Source organism: Scyliorhinus canicula, chromosome 6 (genome assembly GCF_902713615.1).
Source record: "Scyliorhinus canicula chromosome 6, sScyCan1.1, whole genome shotgun sequence".
Lineage (NCBI taxonomy): Eukaryota > Metazoa > Chordata > Chondrichthyes > Carcharhiniformes > Scyliorhinidae > Scyliorhinus > Scyliorhinus canicula.
This window is the reverse complement of record NC_052151.1, coordinates 152005420-152029389: the sequence shown is the minus strand read 5'-3', so window position 1 is coordinate 152029389 and position 23970 is coordinate 152005420. Positions and strand designations below refer to the sequence as shown.

At 50.9% G+C, this 23970-nt stretch overlaps 1 protein-coding gene across 5 annotated transcripts in view; it reads left to right on the top strand.

Annotated features, from left to right (window-relative positions):
• LOC119967585 (nuclear pore complex protein Nup153-like) overlaps positions 1-23970 on the top strand; it is a 77024-nt gene that overhangs the window by 8656 nt on the left and 44398 nt on the right. For all 5 annotated transcript variants that reach the window (XM_038800303.1, XM_038800301.1, XM_038800304.1 and 2 more), the window contains exons 5-6: positions 13227-13315; positions 14045-14207. In XM_038800303.1, coding sequence (XP_038656231.1) covers positions 13227-13315; positions 14045-14207 — 252 coding nt within the window. The remainder of the gene's footprint in view (positions 1-13226; positions 13316-14044; positions 14208-23970) is intronic.

Sequence of the window (23970 nt, the reverse complement as noted above, 5' to 3'; positions counted from 1 at the left end):
TTCAAGGACATTGTCAGGACCTCGGTGCCATTTTCATCCCCGTCTGCATTGCTACCACTCTCAACCCACTCACAAACACTGGCCGCTACAAGTCTAGACAATGAACCTTCGCATCAGTTAGGGAAAGATGAAAGTCGGTCTGCTCTTTATTTTTATTGTGCTCACTCACGTTTTGAACCTTAACAGCTTCCAATATGTCCCCTCCTTGTTGGCAGGATTGGAAACATTTCCCTGTTGCTGTAAACTGCTGCCTCATTTCACTCCCCGGCACTTTCTCTCGTCCCCTCTGAGGAGCTGCACTCAACTGATTTCTGATCAGCTGCCTTTTGTGAGGGCCACGAAAATACAGCACAAGTTGAAGGATAGAAAGAAATAACATTTATTTACAATAACATATATATACACAACAGCAGCAGCAACTTCCCTTGCCTCTCGCTCTAGCCGGTTCCAAACTGGCCAGCTTTATTTATGCAGGGAATCTGCTAATGATTTTTCCGTCCCCCTCATTGGGGAAGCTCATTGTGGTGAATGTACTTCACCTAATGCATGAGCTGTCAGTACTGTCTGTATAATGATGTGACCCATGACCTGGAAGTGATGTTATGGGCTACTTTCAGGTACTGTACTGGAACCCCGGTGGGCTCCGCCACTGGCTCCGCCCTCACCGGGGCCATATATAGACTGGCCACCTGTGGGTGGCACTCATTTGTACAGCCGACTCTGGCAGGTGAGTTCATGGATATTAAAGCTCGTTCACTCGTTCTCACGGTCTCACAGTGAATTGATGGTATAACAATTTATTATCCATCGACAGCATCATGGAAGCCGCTCGAAAGCCAGATAAGCTCGAACTCAATGCGCGCGCGTCAGAAGCCAAGGAAATCTTCGAACATTGGCTTCGCTACTTCGAGGCCTACCTCGACTCCTTCACAACGCCTCCCACTGAGACCCTCAAGCTGCGACTCCTCCACGCTCGGGTGAGCCATCGAATTTCCATGATGATCGAGAAAGCGGCTAATTACGAGGTGGCAGTCGCAACCCTCAAGGTGCGTTTCATAAAGCCTGTAAATGGGATGTACGCCCGACATCTCCTCACGACTCGCTGTGAACGCGCTGGGGAAATCGCTGGATGACTACCTGGAAAAACTGATCCTACTCGCGAGGAACTGCAGCTACCGGATGTGACGGGCAGGGGAACACATGAATCTACAGATCAGGGACACCGACATGGCTGGGGTCCGATCGAAATACATCCGGCAGCGCTTGCTGGAAAACAGGACCACTGACCTGCGGGACATGGTAAAGCTAGCTACCTCGTTAGAGGTGGCCTACCAGAATCTCAGTGCGTTCCCCACGAACCGGGCGACCCCTCGTGGACGCCATCGTCATGACCCCCGTCGGACCCGACTACGTCGTGGGCCTGTGTCGCGCGGCTGCCAGTCCAGACCGGGGAACCGCAGTGCTACTTCTGTGGTCAGGGTCAACACCCCAGGCAGGGTTGCCCAGTCCGCACATCGACGTGCAGCGACTGTGGGAAAAAGGGACACTTCGCCATAGTCTGTCTGGGCCGACCTAAAGCCCAGAAATTGAACACTCACCAGGCCCGACCCGTGGACTCTCAGGCCCGCATACCCGGCAACGTGGCTGCGTGCCTGCCCGGAATGCCCCCTTCAGATGCATCATCAGCCTCATGCGACCCGTGGGGCCGGCAATAGTGCCTGCCGGCTCCAACACCGACCGACACGTGTGACCGATGGGGACGGCCATCTTCGACCCAGCCCGACACGTATGACTCATGGGGGCCGCCATTTTGTGACCCCGACACCGCCGACCACGCTGGCTACCCACAGCTGGGGGCAGTTACCCTCGACCAGTCGCAGCCAAAGCACTTGAAAAACTCAATGATGGTCGTCCGGATCAACGGGCACGAGACCCCCTGCCTTTTTGACTCCGGGAGTACGGAGAGCTTTGTTCACCCGGACATGGTAAGGCGCTGCTCCCATCCCATATACCCTGCATCCCTCCGGATCCCATTCGGTCCAGATCCGGGGGTATTGTATCGCTAACCTCGCGATGCAGAGCGCCGAGTACGCACATTTTAAGCTGTACGTCCTCCCTCACCTCTGCGCCCCCCTACTGCTTGGAGTAGACTTCCAATGCAGTCACTGAAGCCTGACCCTACAGTTCGGCGGACCCTTACCCCCCTCACGGTATGCAGCCTCGCGACCCTCAAGGTCTCCCCCCCCCCCACCTTCGCTCTTTGCAAACATCACTCCCGACTGTAAGTCCATCGCCACCAGGAGCAGGCGGTAAAGTTCCCAAGATATGACTTTTATCAAGTCGGAAGTCCAGCGACTGTTGAGTGAAAGGATCATCAAGGCCAGCAACAGCCCCGGAGAGCGCAAGTGGTGGTCATCCGGACCGGGAAAAGAATCGGATGGTTGTAGACTACAGCCAGACAATTAACCGGTTCACGCAACGGGATGCGTACCCCTTCCCCCGCATCGCAGAGATGGTCAACCAGATCACACAGTAACCGTGTGTTCTCCATGGTCGTCTGAGGTCGGCCTACCACCAGCTGCCAATCCGCCCGGAAGAGCGCCAGTACACTGCTTTCGAGGCAGCCGGTCGAACTTTTCCACTTCCTCAGGGGTCCCCTTCTACGTCACTTGCGGGTCTCGGTCTTTCAGAGAACCGAATGGTGGACCAGTACGGTTTGGCAGGCTACATACCTGTAGTTGGACAATGTCACCATCTGCGGCCATGATCAACAGACCATGACGCCAACCTTCAGAGGTTCCTCCAGGCCGCCCAATCCCTCAATCTCACGTACAACAAAGAGAAGTGCGTTTTCCCGCACTACACAACTGGCCATACTCGGCTATAGTGTGGAGAACGGAGTCCTAGGGCCCGACCCCGACCGTATGCACCCCCTCACGTAACTCTCCCCCTCCCCAACAGGCTAAAGGCCCTCAACGATGCCTGGGGCTGTTCTCCTACTACGCCCAGTGGGTCCCCAACTATGTGGATAAAGCCCGCCCACTTATTCAACCACCGCTTTTCCCCTGACGGCTGAGGCCCGCTCGGCCTTCAGCCGCATCAAGGCTGACATCACCAAGGCCACTGTGCACGCGGTGGACGAGTCCGTCCCCTTTCAGGCAGAGAGCGATGTGTCAGACGTCGCACTGGCCACCACACTCAACCAGGCGGGCAGGCCAGTAGCATTCTTTTCTAGAACCCTCCACGCTTCCGAGATCCGACACGCCTCGGTCGAAAAGGAAGCACAAGCCATTGTGGAAGCCGTGTGGCACTGGAGGTACTACCCAGCCGGTAGGAGGTTCACCCTCATCACCGACCAGCGGTCGGTCACCTTCATGTTTGACAACTCACAACGGGGCAAAATAAAAAATGACAAAATCCTGAGGTGGAAGATCGAACTCTCCACCTATAATTACAACATCAAGTATCGTCCTGGGAAGCTTAATGAGCCCCCAGATGCCCGCGGCACATGCGCAACCAGGCAAGATGACCTACTTCGGGCTATCCACAATGACCTCTGTCACCCGGGGGTCCCCTGGCTTACCCACTTCATTAAGGCCCGCAATCTGCCCTTCTCCTCCGAGGAGGTCAAGGCCATGACCAGGGACTGCCAAGTCTGCGCAGAGTGCAAACCGCACTTCTACCGGCCAGACAAGGCCCACCTGGTAAAGGCCTTCCGGCCCTTTCTGCGCCTGAGTATGGACTTCAAAGGGCCCCTCCCCTCCACCAACCGTAATATATACTTTCTAACCGTCATCGATGAGTCCTCCCGCTTCCCCTTCGCAGTCCCTGCCCCGACATGACCTCGGCTACTGTTATAAAGGCACTGCACAGCATCTTCACACTGTTCAGTTTCCCTGCTTACGTCCACAGCGACCGGGGCACATTGTTCATAGCGATGAGCTGCGTCAGTACCTGCTCAGCAAAGGCATCGCCTCGAGCAGGACGATGAGCTATAACCCGCAGGGAAACGGACAGGTGGAGAGGGAGAACGCAACAGTATGGAAGGCTGTCCTTCTGGCCCTCCGGTCTATAAGTCGCCCGACCCCCTCTGGCAGGAGGTCCTCCCCGACACCCTCCACTCCATTAGATCGCTCCTCTGCACAGCCACGAATGAGACCCCTCACGACCGCTTGTTTATCTTCCCCAGGAAGTCCATCTCCGGGTCTCACTTCCATCTTGGCTGACAACTCCAGGACATGTCCTTCTCCAGAGGCACATGAGGAGCCATAAGACCGACCCCCTGGTCGAGAGGGTCCAGCTGCTGCACTCCAACCCCCAGTACGCCTACATCGTGCACCAGGATGAACGGCACGATACGGTCTCCTAACGAGACCTGGTGCCAGCTGGTTCCCCTGCCAATGCGCCCACCTCCCCGTTGCCTACAGCCACCCCCTGCACCCCTTGCGCTCCCCTGGGTCTCCTGTCTTGGCCCGCGCCAGCACTGCTGTCACCCGCCAACCCCCTGCCTACCCCCACCTCCCAACTGTCTCTGACACGCCAGACTGAGGCTCAAGCTCCAGACATGATGCCCCCGGAGTCACCATCTGCAACGACCGTGCCCGCCGCATCACCAGAGCTGAGGAGATCTAAAAGATTGATCCGGCCTCCAGACTGACTGAATATCTAATGGAACCCATGTCACCCCGCTGGACTTGATTTTTTTTTAACGGGGTGAATGTGGTGAATGTAGTTCACCTAATGCATGATCTGTCTGTACTGCCTGTATAATGATGTGACCCATGACCTGGAAGTGATGAAATGGGCTACCTCCAGGTACTGTACTAGATCCCCGGTGGGCTCTGCCTCTGGCTCTACCCTCACCGGGTGTGGGTGGCACGCATTTGTACAGCCGACTCTGGCAGGCGAGTTCATGGATATTAAAGCCCAATGTTCACTCGTTCTCATGGTCTCATAGTGAATTGACGGGATAACACTCATACTCCCAAAGGATTGTGGGATTTCCATTAGTCCCCAGCCAGTGGTAAGCAGGCAGGTTATAACATCCCTCCTCCCCAAAGTCCAAAGAATCCACCGAAGACCCTGGCGAAGGAGGGGCGTCGGACTCGTTTTGCCGCAGGCTGGACACCATTTGCACGAGGCGCTGGATCGGGCGGCGTGTAACGAGACGGAGAACGGCGCTTCAGTGATGAACGGCGTAACGGTTGTACGTCCACGGCCCGTGAGCTCGAGGATTCCCCCTCTGAGGTGTCCTGTGTCTCCATCTCAGAGCCGGAGTCTGCTGCCTCCATCATCTCGGCGTCTCTATCTCCACGCGGTTCTGCAGCGACCTGTGCAGGCTTTGAGTGCGGCACCAGAGGAAGATTGTGAGGAATACTTTCCACTGTGTCTGGTCTGTGTGGCTTTAGAAATGAGCTCTGGGGGCAGGGAATCTTTGGAAGGGATGGTCTTCTGGACCGAGCATGGTCTACATACTTGCACTGGGGATGACCCTGGGCTTGCACCTGGTAAGAGATTGGGCCCGTTTGGTGAAAGATTATGCCAGGGACCCACAGGGCACCACCAGCAAAATTCCAAACAAACACTGGGTCACCGGGCGCAAACTGCCGAATCAGCCGATGCCGAGAAAAACCATGTCCCTGACGTTCTTGTGTGCGGCGTACCTTTGCGCCAATGTCCAGGAAAACCATGCTAAGGCGGGTGCGAAGTCTCCATTAGGAGTTCTGCAGGAGCTACCCCAGACACCGCATGTGGGGTGGTCCTGTATGAAAACAAAAAACGAGCCAGTCTCGTGTCCATCGACCCGGAAGACTGCTTCTTTAGGCCTCGTTTGAATGTCTGCACTGCGCTCTCTGCCAACCCATTTGAAGCCGGATGGTACGGGGCAGTGCTGATATGGCGTATGCCGTTCATCTTCATGAACCTCGCAAACTCCTCACTTGTGAACGGAGTGCCTTTGTCCGTGACCAGCACCTCGGGGAGGTCATGGGTACTGAAAGACGAATGCATCTTCTCAATTGTTGTGCAGGACGTTGTGCCTCCCATCTTATGCACCTCTAGCCATTTAGACTGGGCATCAATTAATGGAAGGAACATGGATCCTTGAAAAGGGCCGGCGAAATCCGCATGCAAACGCGCCCAAGTACGCCCTGGCCATTCCCAGTGATGTAGGGGCGCGGCCGGCAGAAGCCTCTGATGCTCCTGGCAAATGGAGCAGTTATGGGCTACCTTCTCAATGTCGGTGTCAAGGCCTGGCCACCAGACATAACGCCGGGCCAACATTTTAATTTTGGTCGCACCTGGATGCCCATTGTGCAAGTATCTTAGTATCAGTTCCTGTCCTTTTTCTGGGACGATCACGTGCGTCCCCCACAAGAGGATGCTGTCTTCCACGCTGAATTCGGACAGCTTGGAGGAAAATGCCCACAACTCGCCTGGGAGCTGTCTATGCTGCCCACCATACAGGACTATGTGCCAAACATTTGACAGGACTGTCTCCGTCTGGGTCCGCTCACGGATCTGTGATGCCGTGACAGGCAAGGTGTCGATAAAATTTAGGGTTGCAACCAACTCACCGGTCGTGGGGGTCGACATGGGGCCGGTCGATTAAGGCAGTCGGCTCAATGCATCGGCATTCGCTATCTGGGTTCCTGGTTTGTGCTCCAGAGAATACTCGTATGCAGCGAGCAATAAAGCCCAGCGCTGGATCCGTGCGGAAGCAATGGGCGGTATTGGCTTATCCTCTCGGAAAAGTCCCAGCAGAGGCTTATGATCAGTCACGATAGTAAGTGGCGGCCAAACACGTACTGGTGGAAGTGTTTCACCGCAAAGACCACCGCCAGGCCCTCCTTCCCGATCTGCGCGTACTTTTTTTCCGCTGCAGTCAATGTGCAGGAGGCAAAAGCTATCAGCCGCTCGGCCCCATTCTCCATCTTGTGGGACAGGACAGCCCCAATACCATACGGGGATGCATCACATGTGATAAGCAAAGGCTTTGCAGGATGATAGTAACCCAGACAACGCAAATTGATGTTTTACCCACCGGAAAGCGGTTTCTTGTGGCTGACCCCAAACCCAGGTGTGATTCTTCTTGAGCAGAAGGTGCAACGGGGCCAGCGTAGTTGCCAGATTGGGGAGGAACTTCCGTCATAGTTTACGAGACCGAGAAAAGAACGAAGATACGAAGTGTCAGTCAGGGCGGGGGCCTGTTCATTGTGCACACCTTCTCTGCGACTGGGTGCAAACCTTCGCGGTCCATCCGATAACCCAGGTAGACAACTTCCTTCGACTGAAAGACGCACTTTGTGCGACATAAACGGACTCCAGCCTCCGAAAAGCATCTAAGGACAGCCTCCAAATTTTCCAAATGTTCCTGCTCCGACATCCCTGTAATCAAAACGTCGCCCAAGTAGACAGCGACACATGGTAAACCTCTCAAAATGCCCTCCATGACACGTTGAAAAATAGCACAGGCAGAGGATACTCCAAAAGGCAACCGTGTATATTCATACAGGCCCTGGTGTGTATTAATCGTTACATATGGACGGGAGGCAGGGTCCAGCTCCAACTGTAGGTAGGCATGACTCATATCTAATTTTGTGAACGAGAGTCCGCCTGCAAGCTTCGCGTAGAGATCCTCTATGCGAGGCATTGGATATCGGTCAAGTCGGGAAGAGATGTTCACTGTAAGTTTATAGTCGCCGCACAAGCGAACTGTGGCATCTGGCTTCATTTCAGGTACAATTGGTGCTGCCCAGTCAGTGAAACGGACGGGCCTGATGATACCCAAAGTCTCCAAACGAGTGAGCTCCCCTTCTACCTTCTCGAGCAAGGCGTAAGGCACCGGGCACGCTCGGAAATAGTGCGGCGTGGCTCCTGGTTCGACTTGGATATGGGCTACAGCCCCTTTTAATTTCCCCAAACCGGGCTGGAATACATCTAGGTATCGTCCTAGCACCTCAGTCAACCCTCCAGAAACTGTTTGGAGGATGTGCTGCCACTGCAGCCGCAAATGGCGCAACCAGTCCCGACCCAACAGGCTGGGCCCTTGGCCGCGCACCACGATAAGTGGGAAACGCCCCTCCTGGCGTCCATAAACAACAGGGGTCATCATAGTTCCTGCAATGTCCAATGGTTCCCCCGTGTAGGTGGTAAACCTGGCCTGTGTATCAGTTAATGTAAGGGTTTGTATACCCTGCTTGATGTGGTCTAATGTCCTCTGGGCGATCATGGAGACCGCTGCGCCAGTGTCCAACTCCATCTCAAGCAGGTGACCATTGACCCATACTGTGACCTTAATGGGGGCTACACGGGGAGCTGCCACACAATGCAGCTGCAGGCAGTCGTCCTCCGTCTCCACATCTTCAGGAGTAGTCGCCGCAGGTTCATCCAAATGAAAGGGCCCCTGGGCTGGCCCAAGTTTCTGTTGGAAAAACGGCTTCTCTAGCACCCCCAGGACCGGCATCCGCGATGGGGTCGGCGCCCACAAGTCTGACACGGACATGGCTCCTCATTCATTGGTTCTGGAGAAGGCTTCCTTCGGGGAGGAATGTCCGACGGCCACTGGCGTCGATCCGGACGTCGCCTCGCCCAAGGTACTGCAGAGCTGTGGGGGGACGCTTTCGGTGGGAAGGGGTTGCTCCCCAAGGCATGCACCTCCATTCCCTGTAGCTCTTGCACTCCTCGTTCTGCGCTCTCTTGGGACAATACTATTTGAATTGCCTGTTGAAAAGTCAATGTTGGTTCAGCTAACAACTTTCTCTGGGTGGCCATATTGTTAATACCACAAACCAAACGGTCATGTAACATTTCTGACAAGGTCTTACCATAGTCACAGTACTCCGCAATCCTGCGTAGCCTGGATAGAAACTCGGCAAGGGATTCTCCTGGGGTCCTCTCAGAGGTATTAAACCGGTAACGTTGGACTATCGTGGATGGGGTTGGGTTAAAATGTTGCCCCACTAAGTTCACAAGTTCATCAAACGTTTTGGTGTCCAGCGCAGCTGGGTACGTAAGGCTCCTAATCACCCCAAACGTATGCGGGCCGCTGGCGGTGAGCAATATGACCACCTGGTGCTCATTTTTGGTGATGTTGTTTGCCCGGAAATAGTAATGCATCCATTGTGCGTACTGGCTCCAGCTTTCCAGCGCAGCATCAAAAACACCCAAACGTCCATACAGAGGCATGGTGTAATAAGAAACAACTTCCAACCTGTATCCAACACAAATCCAGGGAGGTGGCTTCAGCAGTGTAGACAGCTATTCACTTTAACCCTCGTCGCCAATTTTGTGAGGGCCACAAAGAATCCAGCATGACTTAAAGGATTGAAAGAAATAATAATTATTTACAATAACATATATATACAACAGCAGCAACAACTTCCCTTGATGCTCACTCTCCTCTAGCCGGTTCCAAACTGGCCAGATTCATTTATGCAGGGAATCTGCTAATGATTTCTCCGCCCCCCCCCCCCCCCCCCCCCCCCCTCACCTCATTGGGGAAGCTAATAATCCCAAAGGATTGTGGGATTGCCATTAGTTCCCAGCCGGTGGTAAGCAGGCAGGTTATAACACTGCCCCATCAGATTCCCCACCCTCCCAATCATCGAGCTGCTGATGAACACTGTGATTAGTGCTGGCAGCTCACCTAGTCAATGTAAATGAGGCCTGACCACAAACATTGGACCCGCCCCAGCTCACCCAATATGGAAATGGCCCCGAATTTGAACTTTGTGTTTGAATCCAGTTTCTGATGGGGTGAGAAATGTCTTATGCTGCATCCAATATGCAATTCATTTGCACAGTTTCAACATTATTCCTGGTGAAAGAGAGTTCAGCGCATCAGGTTGGCCACCTTTGAAAAAACGCACGGACATTGGGCCAGAATTTCAAAGTGGGACCAGTAACCCAATGTGTGGATAAATTCTAAATACTGATCTCACACCTCAGGTATGTTGCTAACGTGACCCTATTTTGAAGTGCAAATGCTCCAATTGGGCAGAAGGGGAGCTCTTCACCCAATCAGGCCGCTGTATTGCCACTGAGATCAGCCAGCTCCTCAGAGGACCAGTCGCGTTAACGGGAAGAAGAGTGGCCATAAGGCCGAAATGGAGGTAGTGTACATGTCCCAGCTCAAGACTGCCATCAATGGACACTTTTTATCCAGTTAAAAAGAACTTTCTGATCACCACACTTTGAATCTGACAGTTGAGAACTAATGTGCACCAGACTGTACAGGTTCACCAAAATCCTTTTTGAAATTTGCCCTTCCTGGCTTCTTCGCAAGCTCCGAAAGGAGCTAAATGGACTTCTGTTTGGAAGCGAGGGGGTTCCTGTTCCTCCCCCTTCCCCTCCTCCCCCAGCACTTTAATAATTGTCTTGGGAGCGTTGAAATCCAGAGACGACCTCTAGGCCTCTGACCTTGTGCACCCGGTGCCGACCCCCTCCAGCATTCGAAACTTTGACCCATAGAAAAAAATTAAAATGCTGCACTGGCATAAACCAGAGTTCTGTTTTGAAGTTCAGGGGACCTGTAAACGTTTCATGTGCTGATTGGTTCAGTGATAATATGTGTTCCATCTCTCACCAATAGAGTAATCTTCCTTCCACCTTATTTTGCCTTATGAAGGCAATGACCTCAGTCTTCTTCTGGCACTGCAGAGGGATATTCCTTTCAAATACATTCTGAAATTCTGACATTGCAATGTAAGAAACATAAACACTCTGCCATATGGGAGCTTGTTAAAAGCCTCACTAAAAAACAGATAAATGATACCAATCAAGCAACTCTCCTTGCGGCCTTGTCAAACAATTCAACAAGTTAGTCAGATTGGGTTTTTCCTTAACAAGTTCATGCTAACTTTCCTTGATTAATCTGTGCCTTTCAATATAATGATTTACAGTGACTCTTAGAAATCTTTCCACTAATTGCTCTTCAATCGAGGTTAGGTTGACTGGCCTGCAATTACTTTGGCTATACCTTCCTCCATTTTTTAAACAACAGTGCAACATTAGTAGTCCTCCTGTACTTTGGCACCACACAAGTGGTCACAGTGTATTGGAACATGGTAGTCAGAGCTTTTGCAGCCTGGGATACCTTTCCTTATAAAGGTAAATGACCACTCGGATAATAATAGTCAGCATGAATTTACAAATCGAAAATCATGTTTGTTGGGATGTTTGAGGATGTTACTAACAAAATTGATGAAGGAGAGTTGGTGGACATAGTATATTTTGATTTTCAGAAGGCTTTTGATCAAGTCCCCACAGGAAGTTGATGAGCAAATTAAACATACATGGGATAGGAGGTGGTATACTGGCATTGATAATAGGATTGACTAACAGGCAGAAAACAGAGAGTAGGAATAAACGGGCCATTCTTGTGTTGGCAGGCTGTGGCTAGTGGGGTACGGCAACGATCATTACTAAGGCCTAAGCCATTCACAATATCGATCAATGATTTGGATGTGGGGACCAAATGTAATATTTTGAAGTTTGCAGATGATACGAACATAGGTTGGAACGTATATTTTGAGGAAGATGCAAAACGACTACAGGAGGATTTGGATAGACTTGGTGAGTGGGCAAGAATATGGTAGAGGGAAGGTAATGTGGAAAAATGTGAGGTAATGCACTTCAGTGGAAGGAACAGATGTGCAGAGTACTCCGAAATGGTAGGAAATTAGGAAGTATCGATGTACAAAGGGACCTTATGTCCTTGTCCATAAGCCACTGAAGTCTAGCACGCAGATGGAGTAAGCTATTAGGAAGGCAAATGGAATATTAGTCTTTATTGCAAGAAGATTTGCCTACATGGCTAGTGAAGCCTTGCTTCAATTGTATAGAAGCTTGTTAGACAGCATCTAGAATACTGTGTTCAGTTTTGATCCCCTTACCTCAGAAAATATATTATTGCCATAGAGGGAGTGCAACAAAGTTCGCCAGACTTGTTCTGGAGATGGCAGGACTACCTTATGAAGAGAGATTCGCCAAACTGGGCCTATATTCCCTAGAGTTTTGAAGAATGAGACCTGATTTAATTGAAACCTACAAAATACTTAAATGAAAAGAAAGGGTAGACGCATGTAAGGTGGTTCTCTTGGCTGGGGAGTCCAGAACCAGGGGGCATGATGTCAAAGTCAGGGGGAAGCCACTAAGGACCGAGATGAGGAGAAATTTCTTTACCCATAGGGTTGAGAATCTTTGGAATTCTCTACACCAGAAGGTTGTGGAAGCTCAGTCATTGAGCATGTTAGAGATGGATAGATTTCTGATTAACAATAACGAAAAGGGTTATGGGCATTGAAGTTTCCGATCAGCCATGATCGTGTTGAATGGTGGAGATGGCTTGACGGGCTGAATGGCCTACTCATATTCCTTTGCGTGGGATTCTCCGGTCTCCCAAATGCGTGTTTCTAGGCAGCACCTGTTCGCTGGCCGGTGGATTCTCTGCTCCCACCGCTGTCAATGGGAATTCTAATTGAAGCCACCCACGCCCCTGGGAAACCAGGATGCGCTGCCGACGGGACCACAGAATCCCACCGCCAGAGAATGGATGGAGAATTGTGGCCTATTTGGACTTGGTGACCTATCCACTTCCAAAGATGCTAAACACCTTTACATTTCCTCCCTCATTATATTTATCACATCCAATATTTCACACTCTTCCTTAACAACAATGTTTGTTTCATCGCTCCCACTTTAGGCGGCACAGTAGCACAGTGTTTCACACTGTTGCTTCACAGTGCCAGGAACCTGGGTTCGATTCCAGGCTTGGGTCACTGTCTGTATGGAGTCTGCACGTTCTCCCCATGTCTGAGTGGGTTTCCTCCGGGTGCTTCGGTTTTCTCCCACAAGTCCTGAAAGACGTGCTTGTTAGGTGAATTGAACATTCTGAATTATCCCTCAGTGTATTTGAGCAGGTGCTGGAGTGTGGCGACTAAGGGATTTTCACAGTAACTTCATTGCAGTGTTAATGTAACCCTACTTGGGACAATAATAAAGATTATTATTATTGGGAAAATAGCCGCAAAACATTGCTTCAAGGCCATGCTCACATCTTCTGACTCCACAAATTAGTGAGCTTTTTAGTCTTTAATTGACTCTACTCTTAGTTATCTTCTTGCCCTTTGGGTTTCTCTTGATTTCATTGCTGTTTTTTTGCTGGAGCGTAAATCTCACAGCAGGGCAGAGAGAATCAAATCAACTCTATGTCTGTTTATTTGCAGGATCCAGCGGCCTCCACTTGTGTTTCAATTAATAAAGTGCCACACAAACGACTGGCTGAAACACCAATCAATGAAATTGCGCCCAAAAGGTTTGCTACTGCCTTTCATTTCTCGTTTTGAGTAACATTTAATAATTAACAACTGCTGAAAGGTTAAGTTAATAAAGGAACATGTTCGTTTGGCGTCAAGAATTGGAGGCTTTCCATTAGTAGCTTGTTAAAAACATGTATTTTGCTGATGTCCAATGCTTTTGTATTACCATAAAAGCATTTATTTAATCAGAATGTGGTGAATTGCTGAATAATAAGGATGCTCTGTGAATGAGTATAACTCAACTTTATATTCCATCTGATGGTATGTCACCCTGGAATGTTACATCAACTTTGCAACAGAGTTGGAAAATGACACTTCCACCTCCCTATGTCCTGGTTTCCACCCTGTTCTCTGTTCAACTTTGAATATGCTCGTTCTGTCAATTACTAATGAAGCTGTCACTGCTTAATTCTATTTAACATCACTGATGCCATTTATAAATTCATATTTATTGCAGAGTATATTAATGTCCTAAATCTAATGGTAATAATATGACCAGGTATTCTTGAATTCTTTTTTAACTGCAGTAAAGCTTTTTGCATCTGTTTTTGCATGAGCTGAAGTGCTGATTGTGAACATTTCTTGTCACGCACAACGGCCAAATTATCATTGTACAGTATACAGTTTGCAGACTTGTGAAATTTAATGTAAAAGTTGTTAAAATTTCAAAGGTTTTATGATACGCTACAATAATTATACTCATTTTGGCTGTTACTATTTTACAGAGAACTAAATTGCTCAACCTCTTGTTCCAAAGTACAATCAGTACACACTCTCAAGAAAGGCTGTACAGACGTGATAAAGAAGAGCCCTCTACCAAATAGGATCAGCACTGGTCACTTCACAGCATGGGGTGTCGAAGATAATGAAGTCCTATACTACATGCTGGTAACCTAGATAATGGCTGCTGAATCAGCAATCCACCCTGTCATGGGTTAAAAGTCTTAATTTAATAGAAGTTTTTGTTTTTTATGCTCCTGTGTTCCAAACCACAAGCTGATAATTGATTTTTGCAAAACATTTATTTTAGTTGGAAAATCTAGAACCCATATTGCTGATGATTCAAAACTAGGTAAGGAAAGTTAGCTGTGAAGAGGACATAGGGCTCCCGCTGTGTGGCTCTGCCATGTTGCCCGGTGCCGGCGTGCAAGCGGCCACCATTGCATGTGCGGACCCGCGGCCAACAGCCGCCCGCATGCGTGGACCCCCGGCGAGGAGTGCAGGGTTGCATACGGCAGCTGGAGCAGCGCACAGCACTCCAGCACCTTGCTGCCCCCCTGTGGACAACAGAATCGCTGGGCCAAGAGGTCCATTGATGCCGGCGTGAACACCTAGCCGCATTTTAAGAGAATCCCGGCCACGGGTGTTGCGCTATGTACTCTGGGATAACACAGGCTGCGACTCGGTGCAGCTTTGACCAAAAGATACTCCAGACTTTGAAGTAAGTTCAATGTGATTTATTGAACCATTAACACAGTTCTCTATGAGTTTGACTCTACTGCTAATCTTGCTATAGTAACTCAGTCTAAATAACCAGTCTGCTCTAAGCCACGTGGTGGGTGCAATGCTTCTGATCTGCTCCTGTCCTACTCTCTAAGTGTTGCCTGTGGAAAGAGACAGAGCATGTGTGCCCTGTCCTTATACATGGGTTGTGTAATGCCCTCTTGTGGTCGTGTCACCTCTGGGTGTCTTGACTGCCCATTGGTCGTGTCCTATTCTACATGTTCATTAGCTGTATGCCTGCATGGCATGGCGTCTCTGGTGCTCCCTCTAGTGTTTACTTAGTCTTAGTGTATTTACATTAACCACTTGTGTATTTACTGTGATGCATATCACCACAACGGGGTCTCCCATTTAAGATGGGGATGAGGAGAACTTTTCTCTCTCAGTGGGTCGTAAGTCTGTGGAACTCTCTTCCCCAGAGGGCGGTCGGGACAGGGTCATTGAATATTTTAAAGGCAGCAGTAGATAGATTCTCGGGAAACAAAGGAGTTAAAGGTTATTGGGGGAAATGGAGTTGAGATCACAATCAGATCAGTCATGATTTTATTGAATGGCGGAGTAGGCTCGGGGAGGCCAAATGCCCTACACTGCTCCTAATTTGTTTTTTTAATGTACATATGCATGTTCATATTGAAGAGTGTCGCAATTACTATCCTGATGCCAGCTAGTTTCTGAGAAAGACGCACTCTCATATTAAGTCACGGAAGAGAGAGGCGGCCAGGGAAATTGGAGGAATTAGGGACAGGGGAGGTAACACGGTTCTGAGTTCGGAAAGGATCAATGAGGTCTTCAAGGATTTCTATGGTAATTGTATGAGTCAGAACCCCCGGAGGGGAGGGAAGGGATGAAGCAATTCTTGGACCAACTGAGGTTTCAAAGAACAAAGAAAAGTACAGCACAGGAATAGGCCCTTCAGCCTTCCAAGCCCGTGCCGACCATGCTGTCCGACTAAACTACAATCTTCTACACTTCCTGGGTCCATATTCCTCTATTCCCATCCTATTCATGTATTTATCAAGATGCCCCTTAAATGTCACTATCGTCCCTGCTTCCACCACCTCCTCCGTCAGCGAGTTCCAGGAACCCACTACCCTCTGTGTAAAAACTTGCCTCGTACATCTACTTTAAATCTTGTCCCTTGCACCTTAAACCTATGCCCCCTAGTAATTGACCCCTCTACCCTGGGGAAAAGCCTCTGACTATCCACTCTGTCTATGCCCCTCATAATTTTGTAGACCTCTATCAGGTCGCCCCTCAACCTCTGTCGTTCCAGTGAGAACAAACTGGGTTTATTCAACCGCTCCTCATAGCTAACGCCCTCCATACCAGGCAACATCCTGGTAAATCTCTTCTGCACCCTCTCTAAAGCCTCCCCATCGTTCCGGTAGTGTGGCGACCAGAATTGAACACTATACTCCAAGTGTGGCCAAACTAAGGTTCTATACAGCTGCAACATGACTTGCCAATTCTTATACTCAATGCCCCGGCCAATGAAGGCAAGCATGCCGTATGCCTTCTTGACTACCTTCTCCACCTGCGTTTCCCCTTTCAGTGACCTGTGGACCTGTACACCTAGATCTCTCTGACTTTCAATACTCTTGAGGGTTCTACCATTCACTGTATATTCCCTACCTGCATAGACCTTCCAAAATGCATTACCTCACATTTATTATCACGGGATTTGTGTGGGCAAACAAGACCCCGCAAGTTAAAAGACTGTTCTTAGAGCGCAGTCGGGGGGGAGGGGTGCTGGGGGGCTGGCGCTGCCGAACCTCTGCAGCTATTATTGGGCAGCGAATATATCCATGATTCGGAAATGGGTGGGGGGGGGGGGGGGGTGGGGGGGGGGGGGGGGGGCGTGGAAAAGGTTGGAGGAGGCATCTTGCAGGGATACTAGCTTGGGGCATTGATAACGGCATCGCTACTACTCCCGCCGGCACGGTACACCACGAGCCCGATGGTGATGGCGGCACTGAGGATCTGGGGTCAGTGGAGACGGCACAAGGGGGAGGTAGGGGCCTCAGTCTGGACCCCGATACGAAACAACCACAGGTTCATCCCGGGTAGAATAGACAAAGGGTTTCTAAGCTGGCACAGAGCGGGTATCAAAAGGATGGGGGCCATGTTTATAGATGGAACTTTCTCTAGCCTGTAGGCACTGGAGGAGAAATTTCTTTTGCCCCTGGGGAATACCTTTAGGTACCTGCAAGTCCGTGCTTTCTTGAAGAAGCAGGTGGTGGAATTTCTGCTGCTGCCTTCCCGCAGGATACAGGACTGGGCGGTCTCGGGCATGTGGGTAGGACACGGAAAGGTATCAGACATATACCAGGAGCTGCAGGAGGCGGAAGAGGCCTCGGCGGAGGAGCTTAAGGGCAAATGGGACGAGGAGCTGGGTGAGGAGCTGGATGAGGGCCTGTGGGTGGACTCCCTGGGCAGGGTCAATTCCTCCTCGTCTTGTGCCAGGCTTAGCCTGGTTCAGTTTAAGGTGGTGCACGGGGCGCACAAGACAGTGGCGAGAATGAGCAAGTTCTTTGGGGTGGAGGACAGGTGTGTGAGATGTTCAGGGAGCCCAGCAAACCATGTCCATATGTTTTGGACAAGGCCGGCGCTTAAAGAATTATAGAACATAGAACGATACAGCGCAGTACAGGCCCTTCGGCCCTCAATGTTGCACCGACATGGAAAAAAAACTAAAGGCCATCTAACCTACACTATGCCCTTATCATCCATATGCTTATCCAATAAACTTTTAAATGCCCTCAATGTTGGCGAGTTCACTACTGTTGCAGGTAGGGCATTCCACGGCCTCACCACTCTTTGCGTAAAAAACCCACCTCTGACCTCTGTCCTATATCTATTACCCCTCAATTTAAGGCTATGTCCCCTCGTGATAGCCACCTCCATCCGCGGGAGAAGGCTCTCGCTGTCCACCCGATCTAACCCTCTGATCATTTTGTATGCCTCTATTAGGTCACCTCTTAACCTTCTTCTCTCTAACGAAAACAACCTCAAGTCCATCAGCCTTTCCTCATAAGATTGTCCCTCCATACCAGGCAACATCCTGGTAAATCTCCTCTGCACCCGTTCCAAAGCTTCCACGTCCTTCCTATAATGAGGCGACCAGAACTGTACGCAATACTCCAAATGCCGCCGTACTAGATTTTTGTACAACTGCAACATGACCTCATGGCTCCGGAACTCAATCCCTCTACCAATAAAGGCCATCACACCATAGGCCTTCTTCACAACCCTATCAACCTGGGTGGCAACTTTCAGGGATCTATGTACATGGACACCGAGATCCCTCTGCTCATCCACACTACCAAGAATTTTACCATTGGCCAAATATTCCGCATTCCTGTTATTCTTTCCAAAGTGAATCACCTCACACTTCTCCACATTAAACTCCATTTGCCACCTCTCAGCCCAGCTCTGCAGCTTATCTATGTCCCTCTGTAACCTGCAACATCCTTCCGCACTGTCTACAACTCCACCGACTTTAGTGTTGTCTGCAAATTTACTCACCCATCCTTCTGCGCCCTCCTCTAGGTTATTTATAAAAATGACAAACAGCAACGGCCCCAGAACAGATCCTTGTGGTACGCCACTCGTAACTGAACTCCATTCTGAACATTTCCCATCAACCACCACTCTCTGTCTTCTTTCAACTAGCCAATTTCTGATCCACATCTCTAAATCACCCTCAATCCCCAGCCTCCGTATTTTCTGCAATAGCCGACCGTGGGGAACCTTATCAAACGCTTTACTGAAATCCATATACACCACATCAACTGCTTTACCCTCGTCCACCTGTTCAGTCACCTTCTCAAAGAACTCGATAAGGTTTGTGAGGCATGACCTACCCTTCACAAAACCATGCTGACTATCCCTAATCATATTATTCCTATCTGGATGATTATAAATCGTATCTTTTATAATCCTCTCCAAGACTTTACCCACCACAGATGTTAGGCTCACCGGCCTATAGTTACCGAGGTTATCTCTACTCCCCTTCTTGAACAAAGGGACCACATTTGCTATCCTCCAGTCCTCTGGCACTATTCCTGTAGCCAATGATGACCTAAAAATCAAAGCCAAAGGCTCAGCAATCTCTTCCCTGGCTTCCCAGAGAATCCTAGGATAAATCCCATCAGGCCCCGGGGACTTATCTATTTTCACCTTGTCCAGAATTGCCAACACTTCTTCCCTACTCACCTCAATGCCATCTATTCTAATAGCCTGGGTCTCAGCATTCTCCTCCACAATATTATCTTTTTCCTGAGTGAATACTGACAAAAAGTATTCATTTAGTATCTCGCTTATCTCCTCAGCCTCCACACACAACTTCCCACCACTGTCCTTGACTAGCCCTACTCTTACCCTAGTCATTCTTTTATTCCTGACATACCTATAGAAAGCTTTTGGGTTTTCCTTGATCCTACCTGCCAAAGACTTCTCATGTCCCCTCCTTGCTCGTCTTAGCTCTCTCTTTAGATCCTTCCTCGCTTCCCTGTAACTATCAAGCGCCCCAACTGAAACGTCACGCCTCATCTTCACATAGGCCTCCTTTTTCCTCTTAACAAGAGATTCCACTTCTTTGGTAAACCACGGTTCCCTCGCTCTACCCTTTCCTCCCTGTCTGACTGGTACGTACTGATCAAGAACACGCAATAGCTGTTCCTTGAACAAGCTCCACATATCCAGTGTGCCCAACCCTTGCAGCCTACTTCTCCAACCTACACATCCTAAGTCATGTCTAATGGCATCATAATTGCCCTTCCCCCAGCTATAACTCTTGCCCTGCGGGGTATACTTATCCCTTTCCATCACTAATGTAAAGGTCACCGAATTGTGGTCACTGTCTCCAAAGTGTTCACTTACCTCCAGATCTAACACCTGGCCTGGTTCATTACCCAAAACCAAATCCAAAGTGGCCTCACCTCTTGTTGGCCTGTCAACATATTGTGTCAGAAAACCCTCCTGCACACATTGTACAAAGAACGACCCATCCAATGTACTCGAACTATATCTTTTCCAGTCAAAAATTCTGGTGAGGCTTTGCAAAGGCCATGTCCTCTTGGACACTCGGGTAAAGCCGAGTGTGGGGATAACGATATTTGGGGTGTCAGAAGATCCGGGAGTGCAGGAAGCGAAAGAGGCCGGAGTCCTGGCCTTTGCCTTCTTGGTAGCCCGGAGACAGATCTTGTTAATGTGGAGGGATGCGAAACCCCCAAGTGTGGAGACTTGGGTCAGTGACATGGCTGGGTTTCTGAGTTTGGAAAGGATAAAGTTTGCCTGGAGAGGGTCCTTGCTGGGGTTTTCCAGGCAGCGGCAACTATTCCTTGACTTTCCCGCGGAACATAGAACATAGAACAGTACAGCACAGAACAGGCCCTTCGGCCCTCGATGTTGTGCCGAACAATGATCACCCCACTTAAACCCACGTAACCCGTATACCCATAACCCAACAATCCCCCCATTAACCTTACACTACGGGCAATTTAGCATGGCCAATCCACCTAACCCGCACATCTTTGGACTGTGGGAGGAAACCGGAGCACCCGGAGGAAACCCACGCACACACGGGGAGGACGTGCAGACTCCACACAGACAGTGACCCAGCCGGGAATCGAACCTGGGACACTGGAGCTGTGAAGCATTGATGCTAACCACCATGCTACCGTGAGGCCCCATTGAGGAGGTCATTGAACATTGAGGAGGTCAGCAGCAGCAGCAAACCGGGGTGGGGGGGGGGGGGACTGCATGGGTTGTGGATAGATAGGTTCTGCAACCGCATTGCGCTTTAGTGAGAGCACAACGCGGCCGGAGAATATGGGAGAGGCCTGCAGCGAGCAGCTCGACAAGCCTTGCCAGATTCTCTTAAGATGCAACAATGGCACCGAGGAGACCTGACCCAAGATTCAGGGATGCTGACCTGAGGAGGCGCCTACACGCGGTGGAGGCCAGAAGAGATGCCCTGTTCTCCCGAGGGTCCCAGAGGGTGAGCCACAAGGCAGCAAGTGCTGCCTGGGAGGAGGTGGCGGCAGCTGTCAGCGCGGGCAGTGTGACCAGGAGGACCGGCCTCCAGTGCCGGAAAAAGGTCAATGACCTACACTGGGCAGCATAAGTGGGTTGACACCATTGGGAGAGTGGGGACCTGTATTGAACAATAAAAACCCTTGTGCACAACAAGTAGGAAGCCTCTGTCACTTTCTTCCATAATGCATCACTGTGTGCAAGTGATGGGTGTGAGTGAGCACTCAGCAGACAGGCAGACAATGGCATAGATTGTGGCATCGATTCTATGTGTTCATTAGCTGTATGTCTGAATGTCATGATGTCTCTGGTGCTCCCTCTAGTGTTTACTTATTCTTAGTGTATTTACATTAACCCCTTGTGTATTTACAGTGATGAATATCACCACAACGGGCTCTCCCATTTAAGATGGAAATTAGAACTTTTCTCTCTCAGTGGGTCGTGAGCACCAGTGCCCAGCTCTCTGCGGGTTATCATCACCCCACTACCCTCGGCAGTGACCCACGGACAGTGCCGACATAGTCCCAGTACCCTGAAGTGATGAGACACACACCCTGGGAGGGTGGGAAATGGGGGTGGGTGGGTGGGTAAGAAAGCGATGATGGACCAGACCATGCCCTTGGTGAATCAGGTCAGTATGAGGGCCTTCCCGGCCCTCCGAGCTTGCCGGACCCTCACTGCCGCCTGTCCTGCAGCCTCCGTGCATTATCTTCATCTGGTGGTCGCAGATGAGTTGAATGGTGAGAGAGTGGAACCCCTTTCTGTTGATATAGGGCACCCCCCAGATGGCCTGGTGACCGCAGGACAACATGCGTGGCTTCTATGACCCCCTGGAGCATCTACAGATGTTCGAGGTGGCAGCTCATGTGCCGTACTCCGCCCCACACCCTGGGGCATCCTGGTGATGGTGGAGAAACCTGTTGCCCGGGCACCCTCCTGGGCTTGGTCCATGTCTAACACGATGTAGTCTTCTGCCCAGGCACACAAGGCATTCGTTACCTGCCGGATGCACCTGTTGTCTGTGGCCTGTGAGATAACACACAGGTCCCCGCCCGAGCCCTGGAATGATCCCGAGGCATAAATGTTCAGTGCTGCGATGACCTTGACGGCCACCGGGAGCGGGTGTCGTCTTCCTCCACGTGCCGCCAAGTCCATGAGGACATGGCACAGGTGTCACACCATCTCCTTGTTGAGGCGGAGCCTCCTGCGGCACGCGCTGTCCATTATTTGTTCAAAGGACCAGCAGCACCTGTACATGCTGAGCCGTCGCGGGACTCCATCTCTGGGTCCCTCCCTGGCCTGATGGGTGGCTGGGTCCTCAGAGTGTGGGGCGGAGTACGGCACATGAGCTGCCACCTCGAACATCTGCAGATGCTCTGCTGCCGCCTTCTCCGGCGTCTGGCCGCATCGCGTAGCACCAGCACCACTAGGGCAACCTCTGCGTCCAACATCCCTGCCAGTGTTCAATATCTGTAAAGAAGTGGGAGAGGGTGTTAGACTGACAAACAGTGGTAGCTCCCACCCCGGGACCTTCAATTCTCCCCCCCACTGATTCCCCCCAAGCCACCCCTACCCAGAATGCCTTGCCCACGCCCACCCAGCCACAGTGGGCACCCCTCTCTGGACTCCAGACCCTGTTCCCCAGACAACAGCTTACGTCAACCGGATTGGGCGCTGGTCCCCTCCCCATGACACTCACGCACCCTCCGGCTCTGGACATGTCCCCCGGAGCTGTGTCCAATCCCTGCGTGTTTGGAAGTTGGATGTTGCTTGTGTGTTGTTGCCCCCCCCCCCCCCCCCCCCTCCCCCCCCCAGTATTAAAATATAGTGTTCAGCCATCAAGGTGTGATTAGGATGCTAGGCAATGGGTCCCACATGCTACATGGTCCGCCCACCCACGGGAATCCACTTGGCATCTGTGAAGTGCTCACTTAATCACGGTTGCCAATTCCCTATTAGCAATAGCCTTCAGTCGCACATCCAGAGGCCACGGCAGTCGATGGGGGTTATGGGTGGGACAGACAGGTAGGAACAAGGGTTGCGCCAGGAACGGGTGGGTACACCTGATCCAGGGTTGGCATGGTGGTGCAGGGAGTAGTTGCCCCATTGTTGCTCCCCCCCTCCCAGTGCCCCTCACCTTCCATGGTGGCCCACCACTGCAGAGGGTCCCCCATCCGCTGCCGAGCACAGGGGCAGGAAGCCCAGCGCCACCGGGCTCTTTGCCTGTGAGAAAAGATGGCTATCATCTCCTCAGCTCCCACAGAAGCCCTTCCACCAGGTTCGCATTTTTAAAAAGGAGTACTAGTTGGCACCAGCGCGACCACTTGCTGGGGAGGCCACTGAATGATGGGAGGCCGTTGGATAGGGGGTAGTTCTCGTTAATTGTATGGAAATGGGGCATAAGGGTGATAATTGGTTTCTCGTCATGCTACGGCGAGATTCCGATTTCACCTATGGGAGCGGACCGGTTGGATCACTAGCTGTTTGGCGCCTGGCGTGGATCTCGTTTTCGGCCTCCCCAGCTATTCACCAGCCTCGTTTTGCTCGAGCGAGAGCGTAACAAGGCCAGAAGATCACTCCTCTGCCTTTCTTAATGATCAGGTAAATAGAGGCTTTTAAAAAATTAATGTATGGGATGTGGGCATCGCTGGTTAGGCCAGCATCTATTGCCCATCTTTAGTTGCCCTTCAGAAGGTGGCAGAGTTGCCTTCTTGAACCGCTGCAGTCCTTCATGTGTAGGTACACCCACTGTGTTATTAAGGAGGGAGTTTCAGGATGTTGCCCAAGCGACAGTGAAGGAACGGCGATGTATGGGAAGCACGGTAGCATGGTGGTTAGCATAAATGCTTCACAGCTCCAGGGTCCCAGGTTCGATTCCCGGCTGGGTCACTGTCTGTGCGGAGTCTGCACGTCCTCCCCGTGTGTGCGTGGGTTTCCTCCGGGTGCTCCGGTTTCCTCCCACAGTCCAAAGATGTGCGGGTTAGGTGGATTGGCCATGCTAAATTGCCCGTAGTGTCCTAAAAAGTAAGGTTAAGGGAGGGTTGTTGGGTTACGGGTATAGGGTGGATACGTGGGTTTGAGTAGGGTGATCATTGCTCGGCACAACATCGAG